Here is a 26,741-nt window from a genome sequence, read left to right on the forward strand (position 1 = left end):
TGGCTTTGTTCAAAGCCCGGGCTTTTTATTACTGTCAGAGGGTTCACAGGCAACACTAACATTAAGAATAAAATACATGCATGACATGGGCTTCAGAAGGAGAACTCACCAACGACTGGACTCGTTTATAAGCAGAGAAAATAGCCAACCTCTTTACCTCCAACCCCACTAGGTGGAGAATTAATCTATCATAACGCTAAAGAAATCACTATCTTTGGGCCGGGCGCGGTGGCTCAAGCCTGTAATCCCAGCACTTTGGGAGGCCGAGACGGGCGGATCACGAGGTCAGGAGATCGAGACCATCCTGGGTAACACAGTGAAACCCCGTCTCTACTAAAAATACAAAAACTTAGCCGGGCGAGGTGGCAGGCGCCTGTAGTCCCAGCTACTCGGGAGGCTGAGGCAGGAGAATGGCGTGAACCCGGGAGGCGGAGCTTGCAGTGAGCTGAGATCCGGCCACTGCACTCCAGCCTGGGTGACAGAGCGAGACTCCGTCTCAAAAAAAAAAAAAAAAAAAAAAGAAATCACTATCTTTGGGAGAAAGGTAGGTTGCCTTTAAATAAATCAGTTGACCACTGAGTAAAGGGGGAAAGTCCTTGACTATCTGGATGTTTTGGGGAGTAGACTTCAGGTAAGCATAATGGAAAGGGAGGTGTGTTAGGTCGTTCTCATATTGCTATAAAAGAATGCCTGAGGCCGAGCACAGTGACCAACGCCTGTAATCCCAGCACTTTGGGAGGCCGAGGTGGGCAGATCACCTGAGGTCAGAAGTTCGAGACCAGCCTGGCCAACATGGTAAAACCCCGTCTCTACTAAAAATACAAAAATTAGCCGGGTGTGGTGGCATGTGCCTGTAATCCCAGCTACTCAGAAGGCTGAGGCAGGAGAATTGCATGAACCTGGGAGGTGGAGGTTGCAGTGAGCTGAGATCGCACCACTGCACTCCAGCCTGGGCGACAGAGCGAGACTTCGTCTCAAAAAACAAACAAAAAAAGAATGCCTGAGACTGGGTAATTTATAAGAAAAGAGGCTTAATTGGCTCACAGTTCTGTTGGCTGTACAGGAAGCACGGTGCTGGCATCTGCTTCTGGAGAGGCCCAGGGAGCTCTTATTCATGATGGAAGGCAAAACAGCAGCAGGCGTGCCACACGGCGAGAGCAGGAGCAGGAGAGCTAAGGGGTCAGGGGTGCCACACATTTTTAAAAACCAAATCTCACTAGAACTCACTATCATGGGGATAGTTGGCACCAAGCCACGAGGGCCCCTATGATCCAATCACCTCCCACCAGGCCCCACCTCCAACACTGGGATTACAATATAACATGAGATTTGGAGGGAACAGGATCCAAACCAAATCAGGTCTAAGGCTGCTGAAGCCAAGAACTGCTTCACAGGAAATACACTAACAAATAAGTATTTTTCAGAAGTACCTCCTCATGGCCAGATGTGTTGGCACACACCTGTAATCCCAGCTACCCAGGAGGCTGAGACAGGAGACTAGCTTGAACCCGGGAGGTGGAGGTTGCAGGGAGCTGAGATAACGCAACTGCACTCCAGCCTGGATGACAGAGTGAGAATCCATCTCAAAAAAAAAAAAGTTTCCTCCTCTCCAGGCCTGCCTCGGTGGCTTACGCCTGTAATTCCAGCACTTTGGGAGGCTGAGGTGGGCAGATTGTTTGAGTCCAGCAGTTCCAAACCAGCCTGGGCAATACAGCAACTCTCCCGTCTCTAAACAAAAATTTGCCAGGTGTGGTGGTGAACGCCTATAGTCCCAACTAATCAGGAGGCATAGACAGGAGGATCACCTGAGCCTGGGAGGTTGAGGCTGCAGTGAGCTGAGACTGTGCCACTGTACTCCAGCCTGGGTGACAGAGTGAGACCCTGTCTAAAAAAAATTAAAAATTAAAAATAATAATAAAGTGGCTGGGCACAGTGGCTCACGCCTGTAATCCCAGTACTTTGGGAGACCAAGGTGGGTGGATCGCCCAAGGTCAGGAGTTTGAGACCAGCCTAGCCAACATGGTAAAACCCTGTCTCTACTAAAAATACAAAAATTAGCCGGGCATGGTGGCAGATGCCTGTAATCCCAGCTACTCGGGAGACTGAGGCAAGAGAGTCGCTTGAACCCGGGAGGCGAAGGTTGCAGCGAGCCAAGATCATGCCACTGCACTCCAGTCTGGGCTACAGAGCAACGACTCTGTCTCAAAAAAAAAAGATTTGATGATGGATAATTATTCCCAAGTGGAATTAGATGGTCAATATCTAAGTTTACTATGTGAGATAAATGGAATACACAAGATGGCTAACAGAATACATGCAAGGCTAAGTTCTAAGTGAAAAAAAGGAAGAAAAAAAACTAACATTACTAAATGCCTGACATTTTATTTATTTTTTCGAGACAGAGTCTCGCTCTGTCGCCCAGACTGGAGTTCAGTGGCACTATCTTGGCTCACTGCAACCTCCGCCTCCGGGGTTCAAACAATTCTCCTGCCTCAGCCTCCCGAGTAGCTGGGACTACAGGCATGAGCCACCACACTTGGCTAATTTCTGTATTTTTAGTAGAGACGGGGTTTCACCATATTGGCCAGGCTGGTCTCAAACACCTGACCTCAGGTGATCCGCCCGCCTCAGCCTAACAAAGTGCTGGGATTACAGGCGTGAGCCACCGCATCCAGCCTCATTTCATTTTTTAAGTGAATTAATGTTACAGGCACACGCCACCATGCTCAGCTAATTTTTGTATTTTTAGTAGAGACAGGGTTTCACCATGTTGGCCAGGCTGGTCTCAAACTCCTGACCTCATGACCCGCCCACCTTGGCCTCCCAAAGTGCTGGGATTACAGGCATGAGCCACCATGCCCGGCCTAACGCCTGACATTTTAAATACATTATTTAGTTCAGTGTTACAATTCTAAGATAGTAAGAACATTACCCCATTGTATAGCTAAAGAAACTAGGGAGCAGAGTAGGAAGTGAGGGGGGGAAGCCATTATTTCAGACCTACATTTATTAAGCCTGGCGTGGAGGTTGATGCTTCTATAAGGGGACGTCCTAAAGAACCACATTTAAAGCTAAGAATCATGATGAATACCCAAGTATCTATAGCCAGATGAATGGATATACAAAATGTGGTTAATACATAACGTAGAATATCATTCCACCTTAAAAAGGAAATGTGGCCGGGCGTGGTGGCTCACACCGGTAATCCCAGCACTTCGGGAAGCCAAGGCGGGCAGATCACATGAGGTTGCAAGTTCGAAACCACCCTGACCAACATGGAGAAACCCCATCTCTACTAAAAATACAAAATTAGCCAGGCGTGGTGGCGCATGCCTGTAATCCCAGTTACTCGGGAGGCTGAGGCAGGAGAATTGCTTGAACCTGGGAGGCAGCGGGTGCGGTGAGGTGAGATCCCACCACTGCACTCCAGCCTGGGAAACAAGAGCAAAACTCTGTCTTTAAAAAAAAAAAAAAAAAAGGAAATGCTGGCTGGGCGCAGTGGCTCATACCTGTAATCCTAGCATTCTGGGAGGCCAAGGCAGTAGGATCACTTGAGCCTGGGAGTTGGAGACCAGCCATAGTGAGACCCTGTCTCTACAAAAAATAAAAATATTAGCCTTGTACAGTGGCACATTCCTGTAGCCCCAGCTACTTGGGAGGCTGAAGCAGGAGGCCTGCTTGAGCCTAGGAGTTCAAGGCTGCAGTGAGCTATGATCATGCCACTGCATTCCAGCCTGGGCGACAGAGCAAGACTCTGTCTCTAAGAACAAAAAAAAAAAAAAAAAACTTTTGCTGTATACCACAGTATGCTGGTGGTCTTCGAAAAAAGCACAAGTGCTGTTTGAATTATGAACCCAACTTGCTGCTCTTTCCATGGAACATTTTTTAAGTAGACAAACTATGGTTGTTTGTTCAGACCTGGGTATTTGGCAGACATTTTCTCCAAAATATACGAAGAGAGCCTGTCACTTCAAGGCAAGCAAACAACAGTACTTGTTGCCAATGATAAAATTTGAGCTTTCAAGCAAAAAATAGAATTTTTGAAAACTATCTGCCACCATGAGCTAAACAGCTTCCTAATTCTTAAAAAGACTTTTCTGATGAAATCAGTGATTTATTAACAAATGGGATTTTTATATAGTATACCAAAACGTACCAACATTTGGAAGATGAACACAGTTCAGTTAACCAGTATTTTCCAAATGACTAATGGATGGTATTACAAAATGATACATGGGGAAAAGAGACCCATTTGACATGCAAGACAGATCAACAGAATCAAAGGATTTCCACAATTATCCACAGACTATTATAGTACCCCTCCCTGTTCCAACTACATACATGTGTGAGGCCACATTCTCTTCATATACGTAGGCTGAAAGGGCATATTACAACAGATTGAATGCAGAAGCAGATGTCTTCTATTAAGCCATTCATTAAAGAGATCTGCAAAAATGTAAAAGAATGCCACTCTTCCCAATAACATTTTGGAAAATCAGCTATTTTTAATTTTTTTAAAATGTTACTTATGTTAACATGTATGGTAGGCAGCTTCTGCCATGGCCCCCAATGGTCCCCTCCCCTTGAGTGTGGGCTGAACCTAGTGACTGGCTTTTAATGAAGACAGAATTCATCAAAAGTGAGAAGATCTCATTTCTATGATTACGATACAAAAGACTGCAACTTCCTTCTCTTTCGTGCTGGCACTCTCTCTTACTCACTCTGATGAAGCAGCTGCCATGTTGTGAGATGCTTACAGAAAGACCCATGTGGCAAGGAACCAAGGAAGGCCTCCGGCCAACTGCTCATGAGGAACTGAGGCCTCAGTCCAACAGCCCACGAGGAACTGAATCCTGCCAACAGCCACAAGAGTGAGCTCGGAAGTGGATCCTTCCCAGTCAAGCCTTCAGGTGACTGCAGCCCTCGAGAGACCCTAAGACAAAGAACTTGGCTAAGCCACACCCAGATTCCTAAACCCCTAAACTGTGAGATCACAAACGTTTCAAGTCAGTAAGTTTTGGGGTGATCTGTTACACAGCGATAGATAACTAGAGTACAACATCATTTCTTTCTTTCTTTTTTTTTTTTTTTTTTTTTGAGACAGTCTTGCTCTGTCGACCAAGCTGGAGTGTGATGGTATGATCTCGGCTCACTGCAACCTCCAACTCCTAGGTTCAAGCTATTTTCCTGCCTCAGACTCCGCAGTAGCTGGGATTACAGGCATGCGCGACCACGTCTGGCTAATTTTTATATTTTCAGTAGAGACAGCGTTTCCCCGTGTCAGCCAGGCTGGTCTCGAACTCCTGACCTTGGTGATCCACCCACCTCAGTCTCCCAAAGTGCTGGGATTAGACATGAGCCACCGCACCTGGCCTCATTTCATTTTTTAAGTGAATTAATAATGTTAAAATTTTTATTTAATTTCTAATATGGTAAATTAGGTAAAGAAGCCCACAAGAACAAAAGTTCCTTGAGACTGTCAATAATGTGTAAGTGTACAAAAAGATCCCCAAACCAAAGTTTGAGAACTGCTGTCCCGGTTGTGGTGGGAGCAGGAATAGAGAGACTAGAAGGCCAGCTCTGTCAAATCATGACCAGAAAGGGGTCCACATCTTGGCAGCAATAAGCAGGCAGATCCACCCCTAGGGAATATGCCCTGGGACCAGGGAGGGAGGAGAACAGGGAGAAGAGTGCCACTTCCTTCTTATTCAACTACACCTAACAAACAGGCGTCTTTCCCCCTTTTTGTTAAGTGACAGGTGTGCCAATCAGTGGAATCCAAATGGGTGGTGAGGGACAACTGGTATAAACACTTTCCCTTGACCTTCATTGCTCTGGCTCATTCAGAAGCCTCTGTAACAGTATCTGATAGACTACTTCCTCATTTAATTCTCAGAACTATCTTATAGGCAGGTATGATAAACAAGCAGCCTCACTGATAAGGTAATTTAAGTACCACGTCCACGGTCAGGAACCTAGGAAAGGAAAGCAGAGACTGAATTCCTGTCTGTCTCTGTAAAGAGCATACTCTCTAAAGAGCATGCTCTTCCCAGGTTATATTAAAAATAAACAAGTGCGGCCAGGCACAGTGGCTCATGCCTGTAATCCCAGCACCTTGAGAGGCCAAGGCAGGAGGATCCCTTGAGCCCAGGAGTTTGAGACCAGCCTGGACAACATGGTGAAACTCCGCCTCTAATAAAAAATAATAAAAATAAACAAGTGTAGTGATGGTCACACAACTCTGCATATATACTAAAAAAAAGTGAGGCCGGGCACCATGACTCACACCTGTAATCCCAGCACTTTGGGAGGCTGAGGTGGGTGGATCACCTGAGGTCAGGAGTTTAAGACCACCCTGGCTAACATGATGAAACCCCATTTCTACTAAAAATACAAAAAATTAGCCAGGCGCGGTGGCGTGTGCCTGTAATCCCAGCTACTCAGGAGACTGAGGCTGGAGAATTGCTTGAACCCGGGAGGCAGAGGTTGCAGTGAGCTGAGATTGCACCATTGCACTCCAGCTTGGGCAACAAGAGTGAAACTCCAACTCAAAAAAAAAAAAAAGTTGAATTATACACTATAAATGGGCAAACTGTGTGGCATGTTACCCAAACAAATTTTTTTTTTTTTTTTTTTTTTTTTGAGACGGAGTCTCGCTCTGTCGCCCAGGCTGGAGTGCAGTGGCGCGATCTCGGCTCACTGCAAGCTCCGCCTCCCGGGTTCACGCCATTCTCCTGCCTCAGCCTCCCGAGTAGCTGGGACTACAGGCGCCCACAACCGCGCCCGGCTAATTTTTTGTATTTTTAGTAGAGACGGGGTTTCACTGTGGTCTCGATCCCCTGACCTTGTGATCCGCCCGCCTCGGCCTCCCAAAGTGCTGGGATTACAGGCGTGAGCCACCGCGCCCGGCCTACCCAAACAAATTAATAAATAAATGAAGCCAGAGAAATGATGGAGTTCTGAGGAGGGATCATAAATTGGAGGCAGGGTAAGTTCTAGGAGTTGTCCTAACTACTATCTGGGGGCAGGCGGCTAAAGGATCCAGAGTAACTGTCACAGCATGTAAGAGCACAAAGAACACATGGAACCATTAATAGGTAAATGACAAGAAAAGAGAGGCAGACTAGTGCTAAACTAAGGGATGAGGGAACCTGATCTCCCCCACTGGTGAAGAAGCCAAGAATGAGCAAAAGGATCCGGGAAAGGTCTACTTTGGACACAGCTTCTTTAGTCTCATAACCTAGCAGTATAAGTGCTAATACTGTACATTTACCGGTAACATCTATATTAGACTGTGTCATCATGTGCCTTTTAATAAGTGAATGTTAATGACTGCATTAAATTTTGCATTTAACTTCTGTGGCTATGTCTTTTACAAATTATTCTTTTATAAAAATAAAAGATCCATCCTGGCTGACACGGTGACACCCCGTCTCTACTAAAAAATACAAAAAAACTAGCCGGGCGAGGTGGCGGGCGCCTGTAGTCCCAGCTACTCGGGAGGCTGAGGCAGGAGAATGGCGTGAACCCGGGAGGTGGAGCTTGCAGTGAGCCTAGATCACGCCACTGCACTCCAGCCTGGGCGGCAGAGCGAGACTCTGTCTCAAAAAAAAATAAAAAATAAAAAATAAAAAAAATAAAAAATAAAAGATACTGGATTCCATGATTTGCAAAAACACTTCTAGTTCTAAAACTGTAACTCAGTGAATATCGGCAACCTGAAAGATACTTGTATTAGCGTAGGTACCTATCTCAGTAGCAAAGGAGCAATAAATTCAAAGATTTTAATGCCCAAAGCCACTGAAATATACTTGGGCCTGATCTATTTTACAGGACAGGGGCTGGGTCACACAACTAGCATCTTTAAGCCACAGACTCTTACATGTAAAATGGTCCTTTACTTTTATGGGTTACCTAAGTGAACATTCCTGTCCCAATTTTATGAAGTCATCCTTCCCTAGCTCCATATGGACCAATCCTGATACACCTCTGAAACATCAAGCCTTCTTTTTATTTGTCTTACTTCCCCAGACCACTTCAACTCTGTGCTAACACCAGGTTATATGGACTTTATTTAGAAGTTAAAGAGAGTCTCTCTAAACTCTCTACCTTTCCATTTATTTAAATTACACTTGGAGGTACTGTTGCAGGAAGTTGCAGCATGGCATACCTCCTAAATCATAAATCTTAAGGTTAACCTAGGGCCTAAGTGAATGAAGCAAAAGATATTAAGAGGCTCAAAACTCCTCTGGTCCCCAAATTACAATCAATTTTTGATACTCCCTAATCACCCAACTCCATCCCTCATAATTTGTCTTCGTTTAGCAAAAACTATTACTATTACTATTTTACCTACCAGCATGTTTTGCTCACTTTCAACTAGGAGCACTTTTGTGACCTTTACTATCTGAGGAAATGTTAACATGAGAGATACGAAATATGGACAATGGCTTTGGAGCCCAAAGAGCCGAAACTCTGAATATATCACTTAGCATCTCCTGTGTGACCACAGGGAGGCCAACCTCTCAGTTTCCTTATCTGTAAACTGAGATGTACAGTACTTAGCTTCTTAGAGCCATAAGTAGATATAATAGATATAAATTGCTGACACATAGCAGAACTGTTATAATATTTGAATGAAGACATTTTATAGGCTGGGTGCAGTGGTTCACACCTGTAATCCCAGCAGTTTGGGAAGCCAAGGCAGGAGAATCATGCTTGGGCCTAAGAGTTTAAAACCAGCCTGCGCAACATAGGAAGACCCTGTCTCTCAAAAAAAAAAAAAGAAAAAAAAAAATAGCCGGGCATGGTGGTACACACACCTATAGTCCTAGCTAGAAGGCTGAGGCAGGAAGATCACTTGAGACCAGGAGTTCAAGGTTGCAATAAGCGTTAACTGCACTCCAGCCTGTGTGACACAGGGAGATCCTGTCTCAAAAAAAAAAAAAAAAAGATTTTACAAAATGTATTCATTCTCACTTTTTTTTTTTTTTTTTTTTTTGACACGGAGTCTTGCTCTGTCGCCCAGGCTGGGGTGCAGTGGCCGGATCTCAGCTCACTGCAAGCTCCACCTCCCGGGTTTACGCCATTCTCCTGCCTCAGCCTCCTGAGTAGCTGGGACTACAGGCGCCCACCACCTCGCCCGGCTAGTTTTTTGTATTTTTTAGTAGAGATGGGGTTTCACCGTGTTAGCCAGGATGGTCTCGATCTCCTGACCTCGTGATCCACCCGTCTCGGCCTCCCAAAGTGCTGGGATTACAGGCTTGAGCCACCGCGCCCGGCCCATTCTCACTTTTAATACGGCCCATTTTGCAATCCAAAAGACCCATAAAGAAATGAGTTTCTGGCCGGGCGCGGTGGCTCAAGCCTGTAATCCCAGCACTTTGGGAGGCCGAGGCGGGTGGATCACGAGGTCAGGAGATCGAGACTATCCTGGCTAACATGGTGAAACCCCGTCTCTACTAAAAATACAAAAAAAAAAACTAGCCGGGCGTGGTGGCGGGCGCCTGTAGTCTCAGCTACTTGGGAGGCTGAGGCGGGAGAATGGCGTGAACCTGGGAGGCGGAGCTTGCAGTGAGCCGAGATCACGCCACTGCACTCCAGCCTGGGAGACACAGCGAGACTCCGTCTCAAAAAAAAAAAAAAAAAAAGAAATGAGTTTCTAAGCTACTGGCACATCTTTCTTGCCAAACCATTCTACCTTGAGAGTAGGGAAAGAAACACGAAAAAAAAAAAAATAGCCAGTAAATATTACTCAGGACAGACTATAAGGTGGGAAGTAGGAGATAACAGAGGTCATTCTAGGGACATTTTGGAAATGCAACACAGAATGCAAATCAACACCTTAAGCAATAAATGCTAATACAATTATTTTGATAGCATAGGAGGACAACTGTTATTTTATGTATCTTTTCCTTCAAATAATAAAATGCAAGTATTTATAAGTGCCAACAGAATTTCAACTAGGAGGCAAATTCAATCATAAAAATATACTCCCAGGGTCTTAATGGATCTTAAAGGTCACCTTACCTATTTCTACCCTCTTCTAGAAATGCCCCATCTCAATGCTGATGAATATGATATTAAATTTGTATATTATTGTATACTTTTTTTTTTTTTGACACGGAGTCTCCCTTTATGTCACCCAGGCTGGAGTGTAGTGGCGCAATCTCAGCTCACTGCATTATCTGCCTCCCAAGTTCAAGTGATTCTCCTGCCTCACCCTCCCGAGTAGCTGGGATTACAGGCATGCACTACCATGCCCAGCTAATTTTTATATTTTTAGTAGAGATGGGGTTTCACCCTGTTGACCAGGCTGGTCTTGAACTCCTGACCTCAGGTGATCCACCTGCCTTGGTCTCCCAAAGTGCTGGGATTACAGACATGAGCCACCACACCCGGCCTTTACTTTTTATTATTATTATTATTATTATTATTTTTAGAGACAGGATCTCACTCCCTTGCCCAGGCTAGAGTGCAGTGGCCCAATCATGGCTCACTGCAGCCTTGACCTCCTGGACTCAAGTGATCCTTCCACCTCAGCCTCCCAAGTAGCTGGAACTACAGGCATATATCATTGTGCCTGGCTAAGTTTTTTATTCTTCATAGAGACGGGAGTCTCCCTGTGTTGCCCAAGCTGGTCTCAAAATCCTGGCCTCAAGCAGTCCTCCTGTCTCAGTCTCCCAAAGCACTGGGATTACAAGCATGAGCCACCATGCCTGGCCCACACTTTATAAATACTGACACATCTGTTATATTAACTAAAAGTTATTCATAATCACATTAGAACCAAACAAAAGGAATTAGGGGGAGGGCAGCAGGAAGAGGAGGAACAGGCAAACAGATTTCTTGAGGTATTAAGTTAAAACTTAAGGAAGTAAGCAGAAACTTCCCATGCATTAGGAGACATCTGTCATATTATCAATCACACTATACACTCTAGCAAACTTCACCAACTGTGGGCTCTATTATTCAAGCAAGTTTGTTTCTGACTGAGACTCAGATGCCCTACCTATATACCTGGGGATACCACCTACCTTGCAGAGTTAAGGAGATATTAGAATGCATTCACACCTTAAGTGACTAACACAGTGCATGAAACACAAATGAAATTTGAGGCCTCAAAATTTCTTTTTTTTTTTTTTTGAGACGGAGTCTCGCTGTGTCACCCAGGCTGGAGTGCAGTGGCCCGATCTCGGCTCACTGCAAGCTCCGCCTCCCGGGTTTACGCCATTCTCCTGCCTCAGCCTCCGAGTAGCTGGGACTACAGGCGCCCGCCACCACGCCCGGCTAGTTTTTTGTATTTTTAGTAGAGACGGGGTTTCACCATGTTAGCCAGGATGGTCTCGATCTCCTGACTTCGTGATCCACCTGCCTCGGCCTCCCAAAGTACTGGGATTACAGGCTTGAGCCACCGCGCCCGGCCTCAAAATTTCTTTCCTTTGAAACGTAACTCTGAGAAGTGTAAAACTGTAACAGCATATCTATTTAACAGAAGCCCATTATAGTGAATCTTGTGAAGAATCCCACAAAAGCAGTTTTATGTCATTTGGATTTGATATATACCTCCCTAAATAAAACTTCTCTAAGCAAGACCAATATAAATAACACACAAAGTAACATATAAAACACCTTCCAGGCCGGGTGCGGTGGCTCACTCCTGTAATCCCAGCACTTTGGGAGGCCGAGGCAGGTGGATCACTTGAGGTCAGGAGTTCAAGACCAGCCAGGCCAACATGGTGAAACCCCGTCTCTACTAAAAATACAAAAATTAGCCAGGCCTGGTGGAGCATGCCTGTAATCCCAGCTACTCGGGAGGCTGATGGAGGAGAATCACTTGAACCCGGGAAGTAGAGGTTGCAGTAAGCTGAGATTGCGCCATTGCACTCCTGCCTGGGCGACAGAACAAGACTCCATCTCAAAAAAACAAAATAAATTAAAAATAAATAAAACACCTTCCAATAACAATAAATATGGCATAATATGATATGAAAATGTGGCATGAATAGCAGAATATGCTGTATCTGGTTTGTTCTCATTACTGCTTGTCCTATTTGATCCCAGTAAAAGAAAAAAATAAATTTACCAAAGCTTGGTGATACAATTAGAAAACAATGGTGTAAGCAGAAGATCACTTTACTTCTCATTACTTAATCTCTGTACCAGAAGAGTGGAAGTTCATCAAGTTGGCAAATGAGGAGAAAAACAAGATTAATGAAATGGCTTCTTCCTGCCCCCATACTCTTGCCCAACCCTGACCTGATTTCTCCTCATTATGTCTATCACGGAGAGATTCTGGGAAGAGGAGAGAATACAAAGGTTGGAAGATGGATTTACAAAATTAGCACCCTAAATGCAAGAGAAATGAATCTCTTCCATATGTCCTCCCCTCCAAACCATGTAAAATTCTACATGTCCCACACTGTGCCAAATGTGTCCCATTAACTCCTTCTTCACAGTAATCCTCTATGGTAGGGATGAGCATTATCCCCTCTTTACAGATGATGCAACTGAAGCTTAGAAAGATTGAGAAACTTGCCCAAGGTTGCAGAGCTATGGGCGGCAGAAAGCCAGGAGTCCTGACTCCAAAATCCATAGATTTACCCAGTACTACACTACTTATTACTGTAGTATAGATGAAAGAGTATTGGGTTCCAGACTCAGCTTCACCCCTTAGGCAAGTGAGTTAACCTTGTTGAGCAGCTTGTCATCAGCAAATGAGGGCAGTGACAGCTGCCCAGCCTTTTCCACAGCATCTGACTGGTGTTGAAAGAGTTAATGTATGTGCAAATGTGCCATAAAAACTACAGGGCATTATGTAAATGCAAGGTTTTGTTAATTTGGGCCTGGGTACCTTGTATTATTCTTCCACATGGTTTATGGACCTAAAAATTAGTTTAATAGTAGTTAAATAATTTTTAACATTCCCAAGCAAAAATCTAGTAAACAAAAAAAATATATCAACCTTAGACATGTGGAAAAGGCAAAACTATGGAGACAGTAAAAAGATCAGGCCAGGTGTGGTGGCTCATACTTATAATCCCAGCACTTCAGGAGGCCAAGGCAGAAGGATCACCTGAGCCTAGGAGTTCAAGACCAGCCTGGGCAACACAGCAGGACTCCCATCTCAATAAAATTTCAAAAACATAAAATAAGATCAGTGGCTGCCAGTAGTCTAGAGAAAGGGAGAGAGGGATGAATAGGTAGAGCACAAGGGATTTATAGGACTGTGAAACTCTTCTGTGTGATACTGTAATCGTGGATCCATGTCACTACACATTTGTCAAAATGCATAGAATATATAGCACCAGAGTGAACCCTAACGTAAACTATGGACTTAGTCAATAATAATATATCAATATTGGCTCATGAATTTTAACACAAGTATCATACTAATGCAAGATGTAAATAATAGGGGATAAGGGCCGGGTGCAGTGGCTCACGCCTGTAACCTCAGCACTTTCGGAGGCCAAAGCAGGCAGATCACCTGAGGTCGGGAGTTTGAGACTAGCCTGACCAACATGGAGAAACCCCGTCTCTACTAAAAATACAAAAAAATTAGCCAGGCATGCTGGCACATGCCTGTAATCCCAGCTACTCGGGAGGCTGAGGCAGGAGAATTGCTTGAACCTGGGAGTCGGAGATTGTGGTGAGCCGAGATCACACCATTGCACTCCAGCCTGGGCAACAAGAGCAAAACTCCATCTCAAAAATAATAATAATAATAGGGGGAAAGAGGGTATGTGAAAGGGTATATGGAAACTCTGTACTTTCTACTCAATTTTGATGTAAAACTAAAAACCATTCCCCAAAAAAAGTCTATTAATTTTTTTTTTAAATCAACCTTATAAAACAAATTCTACTTAGGGATTTAGGAAGTAAAAGGAATGAGCCTGGTGTTCTTAAAAATGCCTGACAAACTAGATATTGTGTACTCATCTTTTTAGCCCAATGCTGTTCTATAAAATTTTTATGCAATGATGGAAATATTCCAGATCTGCTCTAATACAGTAGCCACTAGCCACAATGGCTACTGAATACCTGAAACTTGGTTAGTAGGACTGAAGAAAAAAAATTTTAATTTTAATGATAGTTAACAAATTTAGCTACCTGTCACTAGCAGCTACTATCAGCACAGTTTTAGACAACTCCAAGAGACCCCAGTAATGTACTGTAACATTACCTTTAGAAGCAAAAGGTTACCTCAAGAGACCATTCAAATGAATGTAGTTATGAAACAATGCCACAATTAACTGAGCAGGTCACGACTAGGCAAATGGTTAAAGCAACCAGGAACCAAAAAAGCCCATCTCCAATTGTTCCTCACTTCAGGTCCCATGATGTAACTAGATAACGACAAAACAGTCACTTTTCTTTTCATTCTTTCAATATTTTCAAAAACTCAATTCATTAAACATCATTTCTGCTTCCTGAAAAAAAAGGGTAGAGGTTAAGTTGGAATTAAAGCATATTTTTTCAAGTCAGTGACCCAAAGGAAATTTTAAAAACTAAGGGACATAAAGAAGTAATGTAGGGCCGGGCGCGGTGGCTCACGCCTGTAATCCCAGCACTTTGGGAGGCCGAGGCGGGCGGATCACAAGGTCAGGAGATCGAGACCACGGTGAAACCCCGTCTCTACTAAAAATACAAAAAATTAGCCGGGCACGGTTGTGGGCGCCTGTAGTCCCAGCTACTCGGGAGGCTGAGGCAGGAGAATGGCGTGAACCCGGGAGGCGGAGCTTGCAGTGAGCCGAGATCGCGCCACTGCACTCCAGCCTGGGCGACAGAGCGAGACTCCGTCTCAAAAAAAGAAGTAATGTAAAAATGATTTTTAAAAAAATTTTTGGCCAGTTGCAGTGGCTCATGCCTGTAATCCCGCCGCTCTGGAAGTCCGAGGTGGGTGGTTTACTTGAGGCCAGGAGTTCAAGACCAGCCTGGCCAACATGGTGAAACCCTGTTTCTACTAAAAATACAAAAATTAGCTGGGTGTGGTGGCGCACACCTGTAATCCCAGCTACTCAGGAGGCTGAGGCACGAGAATCACTGGAACCCAGGAGGTAGAAGATGCAGTGAGCCAAGATCGCACCACTGCACTCCAGCCTAGGTAATAGAGTGAGACTCTGACTTAAAAAAAAAACTTTTTTTTTTTTTTTAAGAGACAGAGTCTTACTTTGTGGCCCAGGCTAACCTCCTGCTTCAGCCTCCCGACTAGGTGGTACTACAGGTGCATGCCACCATAGCTGGCTTAAAAATGATTTTTGCAAACACAAGATATTCACCCAATTTGCTAAATGAAAATTCAAAGATTAATATTTTACCATGTATTTGAATGCCGTCACTGTCAGTTAGAAATCAAAAGGAAAAAGATGCCCAGAAGAGCATAAGCAAAGAAGAATGGAATATGAGGTACGTAAACAAAAATAAGTACACATACACATGACTATTCCTATCCAGCTGTTAAGCAGAGCTCTGCACCCCAAAGGATCATTACCTCCTATCTTGGTTATTTAAAATGCTAGTTGATTAAACCTCAGTTCCTAATTCAACCTCGGAGTCCTCCTCCCCTGGGGAACCTATGAAATCAAATACTGAGATTGGCACCCCACCCTCAGGGAATAAGTAAAGTGTCCAAAGTGACGTGTTGAATCCCTTACAGGACATTGGTCCACAGCTTCTTTTTCAGTCCTGCAAGCACTGGATCTTTCTCTTAGAATACAAAGAGAGGGAGAGAAAGAAAGAGAGGTAATTGAGAAGTAGTAACACTGTCATGCAAAAACATGAAAATACCTGACCTTAGAAACAGGCCCCAAAAAGCTAATTCTTAACACACTGCTCAGATGTAAACTGGACCTTTGTTCTCCCATTTGAAGTTTATGAATTGCATTAGAAAAATATTATTTCGTAATTTCATACAGGAGTTAAGAGTGTTCAAATACATAATTAAGTAATATTAAATAGCCCTCGGTGATGAAGCAAGACATCCAACAGGCTGAACGTTTCAATATGTTTGCCTGCAAGGAAAAAAAGAGATGGGGTTCCCATCTTCCCAGCCTCAGTCCCCGCAGTTATCCATTCCAGGGCCCCGAAAGCCCTGTACCCCATTCGTTGTGCAATCTTTTTCAAACTCCACCCACTGAGCTCCAGAACAAGTGGAATTATCCCATTCTGAAAGAGGTTTCAATTTTCCTGTATCTAGGGAGGGACTGAAAACTCCTTGACGTGAGTCAAGTAAGGCAAGGGGAACAGTCCGGCCTGTTTCCCAGATTAAGAAAGACCCAAGGCCAGGGTCCGGAAGGCGTTCAAGTTTCCGATCATCAAATTAAAAAAAAAAAACTAATAATAAATGAAAGAAAGAAAAGAGGAAAAAAAAGGGGAGGGTGGTAAATAGGACTGGGAGGACCAGCTATCACGCGACATCCCAACTCTGCAGGAACCAAAAAAGGTCCTACAGCATCGCATCGCCTCCCCATCCATCCCTGGCCCCACGTGCAGCCAAGCCCGCGGAGCGCCGGGATCTAGGTCCCGGGGGCCGAGCGTCCCGCTCGCACCGGCCCTGCGACGCTCACCCGCTCGCCTGCCCGCCCGCGCAGTGGCGGGGAGCGCAGGGGGGCGGGGGAAGGGGGGCCAAGCACACCCCGGCTCCGGCGCGGTTATCTTACTGCGCAACAGCCTAGCCTGAGCAGCCCGGGGGCACCCCGCAGCGCGCCCTGCGCACCTGCCCGACGCCAGGAGGGCAAGTCCATGACCCCTGCGCGCCCCCAGACGGCGGCACCCAGCGCCGGGAGCACGGTGACGGCGGGGACTGGGAGACCGAACGCCTGGCCCCCGGATCCCCGCGGTGCTGGCCGCACGTGGCTGTCACACCTGGCGCACCCCCGCCTCGCACCCCTACCCCCTTAGAACCGCGTGCGCCCCCTGCCCTCCCTCCCGGCTTCCCAGCCGCGAGCCGCCAAACCCCAACCGTCGTCCCTTCCCACCCCATCCATCGCGGTCCCACCCCCCCCACCTGCTCCCACTGTCGTCACCCCCGGGAGGGAAGAGGACCGGATGTTCGTCCCGTGGCTAAAGGTAACCAGGGAGAGAGAAGAGGTGGACCCCGAAAAAGGGAGCCCAAACATCCCCCCGGCCCAGCAACAACGAGGGCGTCCCCCTGACTGACCTTCTGCCGCGGGCTGCGTCGCCGTCCGCCCCGTCCGGCCTCAGTCGCCTCTTCGGCGCCGCCGCCTCTTCCCCGCGCTGCCTCCTCTACCCGCGTCGCCATGAGGTGACGGCAGCAGCCAAACAAGCGGCCCGACAAGGGGCACGGAATCTCGCAGGGCCTGTCGCCCCGCCCCCGAGCCCCCACGACCAATCGCCGCATGCGAGACTCCCCACGTGACCGGAGGAGGTTGGCCCCCGAGGGGACGGAGCGAGATGGGGGTGGGGAGCATTGAATATTGGGCTGGGCTTCTGCAAGACCGAAGGGCAGATAGAGGCCGTGTGAGTCTGCGCGATCGGGACTAGGACTCGGGAGTGGACTACAAGTCCCAGCAGGGCGTGCGGCCACAGCTAGCAGGCTCGGATCGGGATTGGAACAACATAAAGCGGCGTTCTGAGAAGGGGAGAGTGCTGCACCCAGTGTGCTTCGTGTGCAGCCTAGTGGGACTTGCGGTTTCTGGGGGCGATGTCTGGCTACAGGAAGGTATTCGTTATGATCCTTCGGGGAAAGTTTAGAAATATCCCCGTGTTTGAGAAGGAGCACGATCGGCGACACATTCTTGTGTTTTTGTTTTTGTTGCGGTTCTTAGGAATCGGGCGCGAATGATTTGGGGATAAGGGAAAATACTTCGCGACTTTCAAGACGGAAGGCGTATTGGCTCTTAGAATTTGAAGTTTCGTGCTCGGGCACCTGCTCAGAGTCCTGCCCTCCACCAGAGTTGTCACCACGGTTTACTTGTCCCGAGCTCCTGCAGGATAGGTGCCGCATTCTATTCACCTTGGTTGAACCGCCCCGGCTTCTGCACACTTACTTGGCACTTCATTCACGTTGAATGTATCCTGCTTTCTCCCACCCCATTTACTCGTTTCATTACCTAAATTGTTCAACAAACTCGGTTTGCTGAACCGAATTTTTTTTTCTTGATATGATGTTGGGGGAGAGAGGGGAGTTTTCCTCAGGAATATTCCCTATTTCCATCTGATGGAACCAGATCTCCAATGGCCGAGCCTCTGAAAGGCACAGACCGTCATGAAAGCCTGATAGATTGTCTTAAATAATTCATTATGAGGCCGGGCGCGGTGGCTCACTTCTGTAATCCCAGCACTTTGGGGGGCTGAGGCAGGTGGATCACGAGGTCAGGAGTTCCAGACCAGCCTGGCCAACATAATGAAACCCTGTCTCTACTAAAAATACAAAAATGAGCCGGGCATAGTGGTGCGCCCTGTAGTCCCAGCTACTCGGGAGACTGAGACAGGAGAATCGCTTGAACCCGGGAGGCGGAGGTTGCGGTGAGCCGAGATCGCGCCACTACACTCCAGCCTGGGCAACAGAGCGAGACTCCGTCTCAAAAATAATAATAATAACAATTCATTATGAAAATCTGTGCAAGTCATATCACTTTTTATTAGATTTGAATACAAAACGTTGGTAGCAGGCGGCAAAAATTTAATAACATAGATGAGAGTAAATTTCAATATTGGGGAAATTCCATCCATTGCTTTTAAATATTTCTGTAAGTTTGAAAAAAGTATCGCCGGGCGCGGTGGCTCAAGCCTGTAATCCCAGCACTTTGGGAGGCCGAGACGGGCGGATCACGAGGTCAGGAGATCGAGACCATCCTGGCTAACACGGTGAAACCCCGTCTCTACTAAAAAATACGAAAAACTAGCCGGGCGAGGTGGCGGGCGCCTGTAGTCCCAGCTACTCGGGAGGCTGAGGCAGGAGAATGGCGTAAACCCGGGAGGCGGAGCTTGCAGTGAGCCGAGATCGCGCCACTGCACTCCAGCCTGGGTGACAGAGCCAGACTCCGTCTCAAAAAAAAAAAAAAAAGAAAAAGAAAAAAGTATCATTATTTTGTTTCCTGGGCAGAACATCGCAGTCTAGCTTTGCGATTTCAAAACCAAAGCATAGTTTGAGACGTAGGTGACAACTGATAATGAACCGGTAACTGGACTCTATAAAACTGATGACCTTAGCCACCATGTCTCATATTCTTTTTTTTTTTTTTTTTTTTTTTTTTGAGACGGAGTCTTGCTCTGTCACCCAGGCTGGGGTGTAGTGGCCGGATCTCAGCTCACTGCAAGCTCCACCTCCCGGGTTTACGGCATTCTCCTGCCTCAGCCTCCTGAGTAGCTGGGACTACAGGCGCCCGCCACCTCGCCCGGCTAGTTTTTTGTATTTTTTAGTAGAGATGGGGTTTCACCGTGTTAGCCAGGATGGTCTCGATCTCCTGACCTCGTGATCCACCCGTCTCGGCCTCCCAAAGTGCTGGGATTACAGGCTTGAGCCACCGCGCCCGGCCCATGTCTCATATTCTTTTTTTTTTTTTTTTTTTTTTTTTTTTTTTTTGAGACGGAGTCTCGCTCTGTCACCCAGGCTGGAGTGCAGTGGCCAGATCTCAGCTCACTGCAAGCTCCGCCTCCCGGGTTCCCGCCATTCTCCTGCCTCAGCCTCCCGAGTAGCTGGGACCACAGGCGCCGCCACCTCGCCCGGCTAATTTTTTGTGTTTTTAGTAGAGACGGGGTTTCGCCGTGTTAGCCAGGATGGTCTCGATCTCCTGACCTAGTGATCCGCCCGTCTCGGCCTCCCAAAGTGCTGGGATTACAGGCTTGAGCCACCGCGCCCGGCCTCATATTCTTAAAGGCAAGTCCCAACAAGATGCAGAATAAATCTATCGGTAATGCAATTCTCCAGGGATCAAGTGGCAAATGCACTGTAGTTAAATTATGGTACAATAGAATGCCACGAAGCCATTAAAACTGATGAACATTTTTTAAAAATTGATATAGAAGGCCGGGCGCGGTGGCTCAAGCCTGTAATCCCAGCACTTTGGGAGGCCGAGACGGGCGGATCACGAGGTCAGGAGATCGAGACCATCCTGGCTAACACGGTGAAACCCCGTCTCTACTAAAAAATACAAAAAACTAGCCGGGCGAGGTGGCGGGCGCCTGTAGTCCCAGCTACTCGGGAGGCTGAGGCAGGAGAATGGTCTAAACCCGGGAGGCGGAGCTTGCAGTGAGCTGAGATCCGGCCACTGCACCCCAGCCTGGGCGACAGAGCAAGACTCTGTCTCAAAAAAAAAAAAAAAAAAAAAAAAAAATTGATATAGAAAAAATATTCCATTTATGTAGAATTGCCTCCAAGTGTGTTTTTTGTTTGTTTGTTGAGTCGAGTCTCGCTCTGTCGCCCAGGCTGCAGTTCAGTGGCACGGTCTCTGCTCACTGCAAGCTCCGCCTCCCGAGTTCACGTCATTCTCCTGCCTCAGCCTCCCGAGTAGCTGGGACTACAGGCGCACGCTGCCACGCCCGGCTAATTTTTTTGTATTTTTAGTAGAGACGGGGTTTCACCGTGTTAGCCACGCTCGTCTCGATCTCCTGACCTCGTGATGTGCTCGCCTCGGCCTCCCAAAGTGCTGGGATTACAGGCGTGAGCCACCGCGCCCAGCCAACCTCCAAGTATGTTTATAAAGAGGTTTTTAGAAGGCTCTTTGGGGCTCCGTGCAGTGGCTCATGCCTGTAATCCCAAACACTTTGGGAAGTGGAAGTGGGAGGATCACTTGAGGCCAGGAGTCTGAGACCAGCCTGGGCAACATAGTGAGTGCCCATCTCTACAGAAAATAGAAAAGCTAGCCCAGCCTGGTGGTGGGTGCCTGTAGTCACCACTACTGGGGAGTCTGAGGTGGGAGGAAACTCTTCAGCCCAGGAGTTCAAGATTACAGCAAATTATGATTGTGCCACTCACTCCAGTCTGAGCCACAGAGTGAGATCCTGTCTCAGAAAAAAAAAAAAAAAAAAAAGGTGGCTGGGAGCAGTGGCTCACACCTGTAATCCCAGCACTTTGGGAGGCCGAGGCTGATGGATTGCTGAAGGTCAGGAGTTCGAGACCAGACTGGCCAACATGGTGAAACCCCGTATCTACTAAAAATACAAAAATTAGCAGGTCGTGGTGTGGTGATGGGCTTTTCTTTTTTCTTTTCTTTTTTTTTTCCCCAGACGGAGTCTTGCTGTCGCCCAAAGCTGGAGTGCAGTGGCATGATCTCGGCTCACTGCAACCTCCACCTCCCAGGTTCAAACAATTCTCCTGTCTCAGCCTCCCGAGTAACTTAGTTGCCCATGTTATGCACCCCTAGCATACTGTACTTCCCATACCAGGCCAGTCCCCACTCTTCAAGGCAGTGGCTTGTCTAATTGACTCTTTCCCCCAGCCAGATGGTGAACAAAGTGAGGGCAAGGACTGTACCCATGAGACTCCTGTGTTCCCAGTGCCCAGCAGAATGCCAGGCACAGTTTGCACATGGTAGTTCACGCCTGTAATCTCAGCATTTTGGGAGGCTGAGGCAGACAGATCACTTGAGGTGATCTGTCCAGCCTGGCCGACATGTTGAAACCCACCTCTATCAAAAATACAAAAATTAGCCAGGCGTGGTGGTGGGCACCTGTAATCCCAGCTACTAAGGAGGCTGAGGCAAGAGAATTGCTTGAACCCTGAAGGCAGAGGTTGCCATGAGCCGAGATCGCGCCACTGCACTCCAGCTTGGGCAACAGAGTGAGACTCCACCAAAAAAAAAAAAAAGCCAGGCACAGAGAAAGCTCTCCACACATACTTACTGAGAAAAAGAACCCCTGAATAGATAACTGCATTAATAAATCAATTTTCTGAATCTGTTCAGATGAGGACCAAACCTTCAGTTCCCCAAGGTGATATCCTATCCCTTGTTGAAACATCTTGGAGAGTTTTCTGATAGCAATGTCCCTCTGCAACACTGTGTAGACCCTCCAGCAGCCACCGGACCAAGGTCAACCCAGTATAAACTTGGTGGCAATAGAAAGTTTTCATTCATCAGTTAAACAGGAGCACTGTATTAGCCACCGGGCATACCTTGATTTAGAATAAGGGGCACCTAGGCCAACACTGAACATGTATAACACTGAACACGTATAACACTGAACATGTACAACAAACAATAATGTATAAAATGGAGGTATTGCAGGGTAACCTCTTGAGGGTTATTTTCTACTGGTGGTGGGTGGTTTAAGGATGTTTTAAGGTGACATCTGAGCTGTGTCTAAAGGGCAACAGAAGTTAAGTTAGCCACACTATTCTGACTTGTCCACCTCAGAGTACTTTCAAAGAAAGAAAAGCTCCTACTAACTTTTAAATCAGCCAAGAGTATTGTTTCATCAAAAGAGTTGAATTTCATGTTTGTTGCATACTATTGGGGTTGTAGGTAGTGAAAAAGAGTGTTTGCCTCTTCACAGAACAAAGAGCTTATTGTTTAATATGATTACACAATACCATCTTTCTGAGCTAACCCTGATTTTAGTCCTTGTAGGAATTTGGCCAGTTTCTGCATTTGCTATAGATGTCCACATTTCTGGCAGACACTGAAAGATTTAGAAAATGATTGTACTTTATACACAGATCACTCAGGCATACTGATGGCAGGCTATGGAGTGTACTATTAGATTGGCACACACCAGGGTGCCAGCTCTAGCAGAAAGAGGATTTTTAAAATAAAAACTCTTCTCATGTATGAACTATTGGGAGAGAGTATGTGCATTTCGAAAATTCGAATACGTATATTGCATATTTCAGAGTATTGGGATTCATTAATTTTGTTCTGATATACTTCCCCAAGTCTCGCCTATAATTATAAACTTCAAGGACATGGAAACAACGTTCATGTATAGAGACAATGGAAAAGAAAAATACAAAATACAAGTAAGTTTAGGCTTTATTGAAAATCACGGGGCCCGGCGTGGTAGCACATATCTGTAATCCCAGCACTTTGGGAGTTCGAGGCAGGGGGATTGCTTGAGGCCAGGAGTTCAAGACCAGCCTGGGCAACATAGGGAGACCCCATCTCCACAAAAAATAAAAAATTAGCCTTAGCCAAGTGTGGTGGTGCGTACCTGTAGTCACAGCTACTTGGGAGGCTGAGGCAGGAGGATTGTTTGAGCCTGAGAAGTTGAGGCTGCAGTGAGCTGTGATCATGCCAGTGCATTCCAGCCTGGGTGACAGAGTAAGACTCTGTCTCAAAACAAAGCAAATTTTTTTTTTGAGACGGAGTCTTGCTGTGTCACCTAGGCTAGCGTGCAAAGTGAGACCCTGACTCAAAACAATTAAAACTTTTTTTTTTTTTGAGACAGAGTCTCACTCTGTTACCCAGGCTAGAGTGCAGTTGGCATGATCTCGGCTCAATGCAATCCTGGGTTCAAGTGATTCTCTTGCCTCAGCCTCCTGAGTAGCTGGGATTACAGGCACGAGCCACCATGCCCAGCTAATTTTTGTATTTTTAGTAGAGATGGGGTTTCACCGTGATGGTCAGGCTGGTCTCAAACTCCCGACCTCGTGATCCACTGGCCTCAGCCTCCCGAAGTGCTGGGATCACAGGTGTGAGCCACTGTGCCCAGTCAAACAATTTTTTTTAAGTTGTGTTTTTTGTTGTTGTTTTTTTGGTTTAAGTGACAGAATCTCTCTCTCTCTGTTACCCTGGCTGGAGTGTAGTGGTTTTCATCCTAGCCCACTACAGCCTCGAATTGGGCAACAGAGCAAGACTCTGTCTCAAAAAAAAAGAGAAAAGAAAGGGCCGGGCTCGGTGGTTGACGCCTGTAATCCCAGCGTTTTGGGAGGCCAAGGCGGGTGGATCACCTGAGGTCAGGAGTTCGAGACCAGCCTGGCCAACATGGTGACACCTCATCTCTACTAAGAAAACACAAAAATTAGGCCAGGCACAGTGGCTCATGCCTGTACTCCCAGCACTTTGGGAGGCTGAGGTGGGCAGATCACCTGAGGTTGGGAGTTCGCGACCAGGCTGACCAACATGGAGAAACCCCGTCTCTACTAAAAAATACAAAACTAGCCGGCCGTGGTGGCGCATGCCTGTAATTCCAGCTACTTGGGAGGTTGAGGCAGGAGAATAGCTTGAACCTGGGAGGCGGAGGTTGCGGTCAGCCAAGATCGCACAATCACACTCCAGCCTGGGCAATAAGAGCAAAACTCCATCTCAAAAAAACAAAAAATTAACTGGATGTGGGAGCACGTGCCTGTAATCCCAGCTTCTTGGGAGGCTGAGGCAGGAGAATTGCTTGAACCTGGGAGGTGGAGGTTGCAGTGAACTGAGATCGCGCCACTGCACTCCAGCCTGGACGACAGAGCAAGAATCCAACTCAAGAAAAAGAAAAAAGAAGAGAAGAAAAGAAAAGAGAAGAGAAAAGAAAAGAGAACCATCCTGGGCAACCTGGTGAAACCCCATCTCTACTAAAAATACAAAAAATTAGCCAGGCATAGTGGCGGGCACCTGTAATCTCAGCTACCCTAGAGGCTGAGGCAGGAGAATCCCTTGAACCCAGAAGGGTGGAGGTTGCAGTGAGCCGAGATTGTGCCACTGCACTCTATCCTGGGCGACAGAGTGAGACTCAAAAAAAAAAAAAAAAAAAAAAAGAAAGAAAAGAAAGAAATCAACATCCAGTTTACACCACTGTAATTTTGGATTTTTCTGTCACTTGCCATCAAACTGATTCTGAAATCACAGAAAGATATATATAGATTTGCTTCTAGGGAAGAGGGTCTATGCTTTTTCACTCACAGTCACATACACACACACACACACACACACACAGATGCTCACTTCCTCCCATCACCATCCTCTGGAAATGGGTGTTTTCATTTTGGTAATTTAATATCTTAATTTTTTTACATTATTTTCATGTAAATATTATCCACAACCTAGTTGTATAGTATCCTATTAGTAATTTCTTTTTTATGTTTCTTTTTTTGTTTTTTTTAATTGAGATAGGGTCTTGCTCTGTTGCCCAGGCTGGTCTCAAACTCCTGGACTCAAGTGATCCTCCCGCCTCAGTGGGAGCCACGGTGCCCTGCTCCATGTTTCTTTTCTCTTCTATTTTCCTATATCCTGTTTTGCTACAGACAGTTCCAGGGTTACAATTTTTTGATGTTACAATGGTGCCAAAGTGATATGAATTCAGTAGATTGACTTCGAGTACCCATACAACCATTCTGTTTTTCACTTTCAGTACAAGTATTCAATAAAGCACATGAGATATTCAACACTTTATTGTAAAACAGCTTTGTGTTTGATGATTTTGACCAACTGTAGGCTAATGTAAGTATTATGAGCTTGGCCGGGCGTGGTGGCTCATGCCTGTAATCCCAGCACTTTGGGAGGCCGAGGTGGGCGGATCACCTGAGGTCAGAAGTTCGAGACCAACCTGGCTAACATGGTGAAACCTCATCTCTACTAAAATACAAAAATTAGCCGGGCATGGTGGCTGGCACCTGTAATCCCAGCTAGTTGGGAGGCTGAGGCAGGCGAATCGCTCGAACCTGGGAGGTGGAGGTTGCAGTGTGCTGAGATGGTGCCATTGCACTCCAGCCTGCGCGATAGAGCAAGACTCCATCTCAAACAAATAAACAAACAAACGTATTATGAGCTTACATTAAGGTGGGCTAGGCTAAATTATGATGTTTGGTAGATTGTTTTTTTTTTTTTTTTTTTGAGACGGAGTCTTGCTCTGTCTTACCCAGGCTGGAGTGCAATGGTGTGATCTTGGCTTTGCGCAACCTCTGCCTCCCAGGTTCGAGCAATTCTCCTGTCTCAGCCTCCCGAGTAGCTGGGACTACAGGCATGTGCCACTACACCTTGCTAATTTTGTATTTTTAGTAGAGAAGGGGTTTCACCATGTTGGCCAGGCTGGTCTCGAACTCCTGACCTCAGGTGATCCACCTGCCTTGGCCTCCCAAAGTGCTGGGCTTACAGGCGTGAGCCACCACACCCAGTCACGTTAAGTGTATTAAATGCATTTTCCTCTTATGATATTTTAAACTTCTGATGGGTTTATTGGAACATAACCCCATCATAAGTCAGGGAACATCTGTACTTTGTAGATGATCTCAACTTTGTCTTCTAATACTACTAACGAAGTTTTGATCAATGTCATTATATTTTATTTAATTTTTATTTAATTATTAATTTTTGAGACAAGGTCTTGCTCTGTCACCGAGGCTGAGTGCAGTGGTATGATCATAGCTCACTGCAGCCTTGACCTCCAGGGCTCAAGTTGAGGCAGGAAAATAGGGTCTGGAGGCAGGGACTATAAGGCCGATTCACACTTCAGCTATGACATGAAATATCCTCTCCATAGGGCGTAGGCCAAGTAAATGACTTTGTAACTTTATCCTCTTCATTTACATAGGGCATACCTCAAGTAGAGGGTACTTTTAAACTCCCAAAAATTCTGAAACAGGACCTTTGAGCTATGCTCAGGCCCACTCGAACACTGTGGAGTGTACTTTCATTTTCAATAAATCCCTTAATTCCTTCCTTGCTTTGTTTGTGCGTTTTGTCTAATTCTTTGTTCAAGACGCCAAGAACCTGGACACTCTTCCCCGGTAACAAAGTGATCCTCCCACCTCAGCCTCCCAAATAGCTGGGACTAGAGGCATGCACCACCATGCCTGGCTAATTTTTATTTATTTATTTATTTGTTTATTTATTTATTTATTTATTTCATTTTATTGGTAG

At 46.2% G+C, this 26,741-nt stretch overlaps 1 protein-coding gene across 2 annotated transcripts in view; it reads right to left on the reverse strand.

The window, feature by feature from the left end:
* Positions 1 to 17,299, reverse strand: part of LOC105478172 (taxilin gamma) — a 56,312-nt gene extending 39,013 nt beyond the window's left edge. For both annotated transcript variants that reach the window (XM_011735228.2, XM_011735229.2), the window contains exon 1: positions 17,159 to 17,299. In XM_011735228.2, coding sequence (XP_011733530.1) covers positions 17,159 to 17,260 — 102 coding nt within the window. In that variant the 5' untranslated portion in view covers positions 17,261 to 17,299. The remainder of the gene's footprint in view (positions 1 to 17,158) is intronic.
* Positions 17,300 to 26,741: the final 9,442 nt, after the last annotated feature.

This window comes from Macaca nemestrina, chromosome X, assembly GCF_043159975.1.
Source record: "Macaca nemestrina isolate mMacNem1 chromosome X, mMacNem.hap1, whole genome shotgun sequence".
Lineage (NCBI taxonomy): Eukaryota > Metazoa > Chordata > Mammalia > Primates > Cercopithecidae > Macaca > Macaca nemestrina.